The 9,405-nt window shown below is 33.5% G+C and overlaps 1 protein-coding gene across 3 annotated transcripts; it reads right to left on the reverse strand.

Annotated features, from left to right (window-relative positions):
- Positions 1-873: 873 nt before the first annotated feature.
- LOC141668025 (uncharacterized protein At4g17910-like) lies at positions 874-6,878 on the reverse strand. 3 transcript variants are annotated; one of them, XM_074474698.1, is made up of 16 exons: positions 6,736-6,878; positions 6,539-6,602; positions 6,350-6,395; positions 5,743-5,876; positions 5,464-5,537; positions 5,288-5,360; positions 5,079-5,168; positions 4,514-4,587; positions 4,019-4,106; positions 3,781-3,907; positions 3,578-3,682; positions 2,771-2,897; positions 2,543-2,594; positions 2,401-2,445; positions 1,211-1,309; positions 874-1,111 (listed from the first exon to the last, which is right to left on the reverse strand). In XM_074474698.1, the coding sequence occupies exons 1-16, from the start codon at positions 6,792-6,794 to the stop codon at positions 959-961; spliced, it is 1,410 nt and encodes a 469-aa protein (XP_074330799.1). In that variant the 5' UTR covers positions 6,795-6,878; the 3' UTR covers positions 874-958. The 3 variants fall into 3 exon arrangements, with proteins under 3 accessions (XP_074330799.1, XP_074330800.1, XP_074330801.1); XM_074474699.1 differs by having other exon boundaries at positions 6,539-6,601; positions 6,740-6,802; XM_074474700.1 differs by having other exon boundaries at positions 5,743-5,898; positions 6,539-6,847.
- Between the last annotated feature and the right edge of the window lie 2,527 nt (positions 6,879-9,405).

Below are 9,405 nucleotides of genomic sequence, written 5' to 3' on the forward strand. Positions count from 1 at the left end.
TACCAAAATAAATGCTCCCAAGGGAAAATAAGATTATTGTGGGCTACTTTCCCTGTTTCAATCTCTCAACTAAGCAAGTAAGTTGAAAAGATTCTTTCAGTGAAAGTGGACAAGACAACTCCAAGAAAAGAACCAAGAACAATTTGAGGCAAAATCACCAAGGATAAAAATGGTTGCAAGGAAGATAAAGGTTCTGTGTGATCACATCCTACATTTTAAAACTACAATTATTGATTGTGTTTCTAGTAAGCTTACAAGATACAAGCTATATGTATAATACTATCATATAAAAAAAACAGACATATATATGCACAAAAAAAAGTTTGTAGGAAATAAATATATTAACATAAGGGAAATGTTGCTTATCTGGTGATGAGGACTGATGAGAGCTATGGTGCTGGGGTATTGGACCATGGTCCAAGCTGTCAGAACTTAGCAGTCTCTTCAAGCCAGATCCATGTGACAACCAAGCTTCAATATGAATCTTGATCAAGTACATAATAGCAGTCATCCACATTTGCAATCAAAATCTTGTTTTCACACATTTGTCAATATTTTGGCTCCTCGCCTCACTAGCTTAATGGTTCATCACCCTTTTATATTTGTGTACTAATATGCTATGACTAATAGATAGAAACACTACCACGCAACCTATGCACCGAATGTATCTACAATTGGTATGTGAACAAGAGGGAACTGGGAATCCACATAAACCCAAACAAATGCATGTGCAAAAGCTTGTACCTATTGACATTGCGAGATAGATTTAGAAAACTGAATTTCTTCTGTAGGACAACTCAATTGCTTTCAATTAGTACACAAAATGACGCACGCCTATCTTAACTGCACAATTAGATTTTCTTTACCAACTAATGCTACAAGGCAACTGACTATATCGATAATAGTTGACCATAAAAGATTTGATCAAATTTCGTGTACATCGGATCTATGATAGGGTTCACCAAAACTTTAGCTTAAATCCATAAAAATCTGCAATTACAACGGCAACAGATAAAATCGATGAATAGATACTTAAAATAATTAGTGCAGGCACGGGAGAGACGTATATGGTATCTATAGACAAATTCACCAACCCTGTCATGAAATTTGCCTGCATGAGTTACACGTGCAAACATTATTAGTACCTTAAGTCTTGAGATTAAAAAAGGAAGAAAGTTATCTTTTTGTAAGATATTTTAAAGGCCCTCACCAAAAGGAATGTCCCCAGTAAGTTTTTGCTGAATGCTTCTTCAAGTATGGAAATTTTGGGTCCAGGAATATAATCAGCAAGCATTGCCATTGCCAGAAACTAAAATATAGTATGTATTATGCTTCTTAATTCATAAAATAATGAAATTTAAAGTACTTTAAAAATGAACGGTCTATCCTGATATAAAATAAATAGAATAAGAAAAACAACAAGTAGACAATGGTTCAATATATCAAATGAGACAGTAACAATACAATCTAAGCAAAGACAAAATTATGACGACTATTCATTTGCAAGGTACCCTTCTTGGCACACCTCAAAATAAGAGGACTTCACAGATAGTTATGGGATGATCTAAGAGTAAACATAATAGATGCTACTGAAACCCTCTGAATGTTTTGATGAAAATCAATACCATTTACCTTCCCTGCCACCACTGATATAGTAATGATTTCCGGTGCTTTTATTTAACCAAAGGGTCTTTCATATTTACTAAAAGTTTCTGAAACACTTTTTCTCTTTGTCCTTATTTGTTCTTCAATTTCTTTAAACAAGACCTCTGGAGTTCTTATTTTTTTTCTTCCTGTATTTCTCTTTTATAATCTCAAGAACACAAAACAAGATAATTTCAGCATTCCTCAACTACACTTCGGACTCAATCAATAGCCCATCCTTCCAGCCATCAGTCAATTTTTTTTTAAAAAGACAAAAATGCCATCTGGTTTACTATTACAATGGATAAACACACAGAAAAGTATTTCTTCATTTAATCATGCACTGTTAAAAGGTAAAATACTATCAATTGCCTCTATGATTCAGCATTCAGTGTATCTTGGTCAACAACATATCAGTACCTTACTCCCTCCCGCACAAAACTGAAACAGACAACATTTAGAGTTTCCTCCATTCCAGAACAAGGTCCTATGTCTTAAGTCCGATCATTAAGAGTATCATGAACCAAACTTTTTTTATCCTGAATCCAAGCACATACATGCAACAACATATCCTCACACAAAAACCGGAGATGATTAAGTCAAAGTAAAATTGCTATAAAATTGCTATGTTACAGCTGACAACCGCGTATGGGGTCAATAGAAGTCACAACTAGTAGACTTAGTCACAACTCACCCTCACAATAAGAACCAACACATATACAAAAAACAGATATGAGATAAAGATAAGAGCAGAACCTGTAGGTTCACCGCCAGTACATAGGTAACATACGCCAGGTTACACTGCAAAAGAATTTAAACAAAAAATACTAGTGACAATTTATTTTGACATTTTAGAAGCATTTGTCACTAAAAGGAACCATATTCAAAAACCATGTACCATTCTGCGGGAAGGCTTTTCAACGTACTGGTCGAGGAATAATGTGAAAAGCCTGCAAAATCCAGAAAAATAAATAAGTTGCACTTCAATTTTGTGACAGAAAAAAAAATGAAATCTTTAAATATAACTTATATCAGAACAGAAAAGCAAGAATAATGGAGGGGAACTTTGATTTTGTAATTAAGAAAGAAAGCAAGAAATATAGAAATATTCAGATAAAAAATATACCAGAACAGAATTGCAAGAATCCAAACCCTGACTCTAGACCGATAATTTGCACTTGTTGCAGAGAAATGATTTCCGAAAAAGAGATAATTTCCCAACTGGACACCAACAAGATACAGGCCCCAGTATCCTGAGAAAAAAGAGGAAGAAAGGTATGAACATTGTGACCTTAGTTTATTATCCAGCACTAACTGTGAATTGCTTTGACAAATGCAGATGGACCTGTATTGGGTGCAAAACTGAACACTTACATATTGATAGAGATATACCTATCAGTTTCTGTTGAATACATTTAAAACATACAAAGTAATTAATCTGTTTTTATCTTTAACAATTGAAAATTTGATTTCCTGCTTTTTTTTCTTGCTAAATAATTTTCAGCCTTTTAATACCAAATAAGTACATTTACAGATCTGAAGCAATGTGATATGCCAATCATATGAAAAAAGAAAGGCATAAGGTTCTTCCACAAAATCTGATACACGGTCGAACAAAGATATACATGTTCCACAAAACTTTAGCCTAATATACAGATAAAAACAAAAAATATTTAACAATAACCTGGTGACGTGTATATCAAAAGATATCATTTTGTAAGTCCAAAGCCCATTAAAAGATACTTGCTAAAGCTAATTTATGGAAGGTGAAAACAAAAGGAAGCCATAACACCACTCTAGCTCCTATATGATCATGAATCTCTCAAGTGAGTTAATAAAATGAATGTCTTCACAGCTAGATGCTAAATGGGTACGCAATTTAAGTAAACCCAATATTGTAACAACTGATAGAATGACCTTGAATTCTTCTCACCAAATATACTATAGATCCCTTCTTTGTTTTGGCTAATGATGTCTGCTCCCCTTTCTTCAGAAAGCAGATATAAATTTAGTCCACGCACCAAGAAAACTTGATAACCTAAAGCACAAAAGAAAATGAATATCTCAGAGTTATTGATTGGATATCGTTCTGTATAAAAACATAATTTAACCAATTTAGCAAAAGCAAGGGGATACCTATCAGTATTGATGAACCTAGAATCCCACAATAATTTGGGGGAATGTTAACTACTGATGTTAGTATAGATACAGCAGCAAGTGTGAAGAAAAAGTTCCAATGTATTCCATATTCCCCGACGTGAACCTACGAAACAACGTGACGGACATTCTGTAAAAACTGCATTTAAAAAAGTATAAAAGTAGCCAATCTCCATAGAACATTTATAAACCCTAATTACTATTATATTATATATACTTGATAGTCGACTCCTGACGTGAAAGCAATGCGAGCAAACCCTAAGAAAAGAAGTGGACTAGCTGACTGCAGTGCATTTCTCAAACTCCTGAAATGGACAAAAAGACAATTACTAAGTACGTTTTCAATGAATATATTATACAAAAAATGTATGCAATAACTGTGAAGTTTATGTCAAGACAAATGAATATATGAAATGAACTGATAATAAGTATATAAACATATAATATCAAATTGTAGTATATGTTCCAAGTTCCAACTCGGATATGAAAATACAAAAGCTTCTACCAGAATGAATCTATATAAGAGACACGAATGTGAGATAAGGTATATATAACATTAAAACACTCACTCATTTTATGTCAACGCACACTACATAATTATTTATATATCAAATGGAAAGAAATTTTGACCCCATAGGGCAGATTCGCAATTATATAAAACAAATATAATTAAAACTGTAGAAGATGATTGACAATACATAAGAATACTGACGTTTTCATGATGCCTCGTGCTTGTCGTGAAACCAGCGAATTTGCCAATACATATGCACCTACCCCCAGGTCCATCTGATGTATTAAAAATGCAGAAAAGCAAAAAGAATTTAGTTATTTGACAAGTTTGTGACACGGAAAGTTAAATTATGAAGCATTCATCTATTGGCAATGTCAAACTTATCAATTAGTATTTCTCACTTTATCCAATCTCTTTATTACAAGTGAATTCTGATGGACATCTCAGTGTATCCAAATTCCAAACTCACTGGAGGCAAATGAATTATATTGGACATATGATGAAAATCAGAAAAGGAAAAACAGACCATCTGAACTAAACACACTGATGCTAACTTGTGAACATCTATTACATCCCTTGTAGGTTTCAAGATGTCATTAACTTCACCTGTACTATGATAAGAGATTCCCTTCGAAAATAAAATTTCACGTATGTCAGCTGTTTTCTTGGTACTTCATTTTGAAACGCATGTCAGCTGTTTTCTTGGTTCTTCATCTTTTCAAAATGAAGTACCGGTATATTAATTGACAAACTGAATAAATCTTACCACACTAGTTCCATAAGTCTCAGTTTTAGCATAACGCCGAGGAAATATATTGAAGTCAACAGCCAAAATGCAGAAGCATGTAACAAGCATCTGCAGCATTTAACCAAAACTACATATATTAATAATTAACAATGAAAATAAGATCTATGGTTATGTTTGACGCATTTAAGAAGAAAGTATGAATAGAAATAACAAGTGGGACAACATACCATTGTAACCCTGTATGAGGAGATATATATCCTAACAGGCTGGACCCTTTCCCGTGAAACAGAAGAAACAAATCTGCATAATAATGTGTGCTTAAATATACTTGGGGCCAGGAAGGTGATTTCGAAAGAAATGTTAAGAGAAAGAGAATTTAGTTGTATATGCAGCTGTGCTTTACCTTCTATATGTAAAACAGAAAAGTAACACTGTCAACAACAAGATCGCATTAATATAAGTCCAATCTGCCAGGACCTGTCACCACGTAATAGCACACCAAAATATAAACATCTTAATTAGAACAATAATCTAATTACCAAATTATATTCTATTTTTTAGTGATCAAACATGCTGGCAGTAGAACGGCATGCACTCTTGTAATAATTATGAACCTGAAGACCACAGATTAAGAATTTGAGACCCACATACTACAAGTTTGATGAGAGCTGCTGACACTTACAGTTGGAAATATAATAAGAGGAATTACAACGAATATAAAATCCACTGCAGTTGTCACCATGTATGCACTCCACTTCTTGGTAGAAACAATTGCATCATCACTTTTTTTGAGTGAAGCATCCTTGTTATCATGATCTACGGAAAGAGACCATCATGTCTAAACAAAATAATTCACAATATTCATTTGCTATTAAAGTGATGAATAACGCCAACAATGTTGAAAACAATCCTTCAACAAGTACTATAAATTAAAAATTATATCCGTGTTTCCATATTTACAAAAAAATTGCCACAATTATAATGTTGTTCCTCATTTCAGTTTACTGGATATTTAAAAAAAATTACATATGCTTAGATAACTGAAAACTTAAAATTGTTATTAGGCTGAAAGGTGAAAGCTAATATTGTATGTAATTAAGTTTGCAATTGCTGAAGTGAGTCTGCAACAAACTCTGTTAAAAACAATGGTATAATCTCGTACAGTCATTCGATATTCTAATAATAAACCTAAATGCTTAAGCCTGCCAACAATTTCATATACTCGTAAATAGAAAGAAAGCGGGAGCAAGCAAAATGTTGTGTAGTTCATTAAAAGTATTGTATCATACCAGTTGTTCCATGGAAACCAATGCAGCGACGTATGAGTATCGCAACCTAATCGGACAATTTTATTAGCTAACAACAAATCGAACTGTTAAAATATATATCACTAAACTAGAAAAATAAATTGACAAGAGGAAACAATTTAAGATTAACTAAACACTGATAAAAAAAGATATGAAATTAAGAAATTGTACCGAAAGCATTGACGTTAATACGAAGATTTCAAACATTGAGCATCCATTTAAGTTACTAACAAACCTGCAAACACCGTTTTCAGAGTAGCAAAATTCAAATACAAGGCAATAAAAGCAGTCGATAATATATAATTAAATAAATGTATACGTATATATACAGAAAAATAAAATAAAAAGGGGAGTGAGAAGATCGTGACTGTTCTTTCAAATGCTTGTTTGGATTGAGAGATGAAGGCTTTATTACAAGATTCTCCATGAATTCAAATGTGAAGGGGGTTTTGCGAGTTGAAAAAACAGCGACTCCAGTTGCCCCGGTACAATTCGCACGCTCATATATAGGATGATTCAGCCCAAATTTGACATATTGGCCCAAAATATTCAGCAATAGGCCCAATTGACTTTTTCCTTTTAACTTCGAATGTATATTTGAGGGTTTTATTCAGACAAGAAAAAAAGTTTGTGATTTTATGAGCGACGAGCGAGTATCTCGAGTGGTATGGGCTTCGTTTTTGTTGTCAAAGGCAGGGATTTCAATTTCGCTGAACTCCGAAATTTGTTAGAACAAATATGTATTTTTTGTATAAGGTACCGATTCGATTCTCTCTATCTTACGAGATTTGTTAAAATAAATACTTATTTTGTAAGTAATATAAGTCTAATTATTCAGAAGAAAAAAAAAAGTAATTTAATAATTTTGGTAGACAAGAACACTAACTTTGTTAAAAAATAATCCCTCCCTTTTATTTGGCCATAGTTGAATGTCAAAAATTGTGTCAAAGTGATTAATACCTCTTTTTGTAATGGTATCTAACTCTGATTGTTGTGTGATTAGAAAAAATAAAAATAAATAAAGAGACCTCAAACTCTTTAAGGGGTCGTTTGGTTCAAGATGTAGTATCGGGTTGAAATCGGTAATCAGATTAAGGTGGTATGGGGTAAGATATCATATATAACATCATGTGTTTGATTGAGTGCTGGAATAAACATCTTTAATTTAAAATATTTTAAGTCAATAATTTAATTTAATTAACTATATAATTTTATTATTATTTTAATATATTTTTGATTCATATATTTATTTTGTTATTAAATAATTACATTTAAATGCTTAAATAAAAATTAAAATAGTATTTAAAAAGTAAATTCTCATACCGCTTTCTCATACCCGCCTCCCCACCATGCCTTGGGGGTTTGAGAATGGGTATTAAACTTTATTTTTTTATACCCAACATCAGGTATGAGGTTGGAATGACTGAAACTCATGCCTGATTCCAAAATTTGGCGTACCAACCGACCCCTAAGATAGAAGCATCCAATTGATTTACGACCTTTTTGTAGACCGAGAAGTAATTGATAACTTCATTATATGTAGACTAACTACTCGACATAAGTACCATAACAGATTTACTTATAATGAGCTAAATATGAAGGTTCAAAGCCTTTATATAGCTGTAGCAGCCGGAAAACAAAATTCCTAACAAGCTTTCTTGCAAAACAGAAGTAAATTAAGCAATTTTTCATCAATTCATCGAACATCGGACTGTTGCTACTCTTTTTACTACTATGAAACATCCCAACAATGGGTTCGTATGATATTTCTTAAAAAATGTAACTGATGGTTTTAATTCTTGTTTATATTCTGGTCCATAAGGATTGGTTTTTGTTTTTTGTTGGGCTAATTCTGTGTGTGTTACAAGTCAGTGAGACACGTGGAGGACAGAGAAAGGGAAAAGAATGAGATGATGGCTAGGTGAGTGATATATATAAAAGAAAAGGTTAAAGGATAAGATCGTGGGGAGGCCAACGACTTTTGAAGGCCAGGCCTACAGAGGCTGGGCCTACGGCCTCCGAGGGCATGGATTGCTTTCTTTAGGAAGCGGCAAAAATTGAAAAGGAATTATTTTGATAACTTAAAGAGATTTTCTTTATTCAAAAAAAAGGGCATATGAAACGGTTGTAAAGGTGGTTTTAGGGGGTATGATGGGAGAGCGACATGTCTTAAAGGTAGGCCTAAAAAAGGGCACGGGAATTGAGAAGAAGTGGGTTTCACGCGCCCGCTTTTTGCTTTCGTGGGTCCCAAAAATATGCATAAATCATTTGTTCTTAAAAGATTTGACGGTTTACTTCCTTGGAAAATGAGGGAAGTTACCTAATTGCAAACATAAACTCATTTGTCTGCCATCCCATTCTCATTTCTAATTCTCATATATTTTTAAATAGGAGAGACGAAGGAGGGGAGATAAGGGGAAAAAGTCAATTTCGTCTATCAAATCCTCATTCTTGAACATGCATTGCTTTAATTTCAGTGTGAATCTACTTTATGTGTTATCCTTTCTTTTTAGTTTATTTTTTTAGTAGAGTAATGTACTTCATGTATATGTGCGATGTTTGGGAATGGTTCATGGGTTAGAACGAAGATGGAATGAAGGTTGAAATTGATTTGGGGGAGACTGAGAAATTTCACAGTGATAAACAGCAAATAAGAGTCGGGAGTTTAAACTATTGAGGGTAGTACTCTTATTCTGTGAGAGGGTTGATGATGGGTATTACGGTGCGAGTTCTGGGTGTGGGTGGAAAGGAGGTTTCTTTTCTTCTTTTTGTTCATTGTTATTTTTATGTCCTTGTGATGTGGCTATTTTTCTAATAAGGACATTTTTTCCTTTGTAGAAGATTTCAGGATGGGGAAACGCGGGAGATTCGTGGTGAAGGAGAGTGACAGCGAGAGCGTAACAGACTTAGAGAATGAAGCTTTTTCTTCATTTGTTAGATATATTTGAGATGTCATGTCTAATGAGATTCATGTTTAGTTTTCAGATCTTAACAAACAGGACATATCAGGACTTACGGAAATCAGGACTAACTGGAAG

This window comes from Apium graveolens, chromosome 6 (assembly GCF_009905375.1).
Source record: "Apium graveolens cultivar Ventura chromosome 6, ASM990537v1, whole genome shotgun sequence".
NCBI classification, from domain to species: Eukaryota; Viridiplantae; Streptophyta; class Magnoliopsida; order Apiales; family Apiaceae; genus Apium; species Apium graveolens.

Bases quoted from the DNA above. Each gene is read 5' to 3' on its own strand.
- LOC141668025 (XM_074474698.1), bottom strand. From the start codon at position 6,794: ATGGAGAATCTTGTAATAAAGCCTTCATCTCTCAATCCAAACAAGCAT. The intron at 5,538-5,742 runs GTAAGTGTCAGC...ACGTGGTGACAG, and splicing joins CTCTTATTATATTTCCAACT to GTCCTGGCAGATTGGACTTA. The intron at 4,588-5,078 runs GTAAGATTTATT...TTAATACATCAG, and splicing joins AGACTTATGGAACTAGTGTG to ATGGACCTGGGGGTAGGTGC.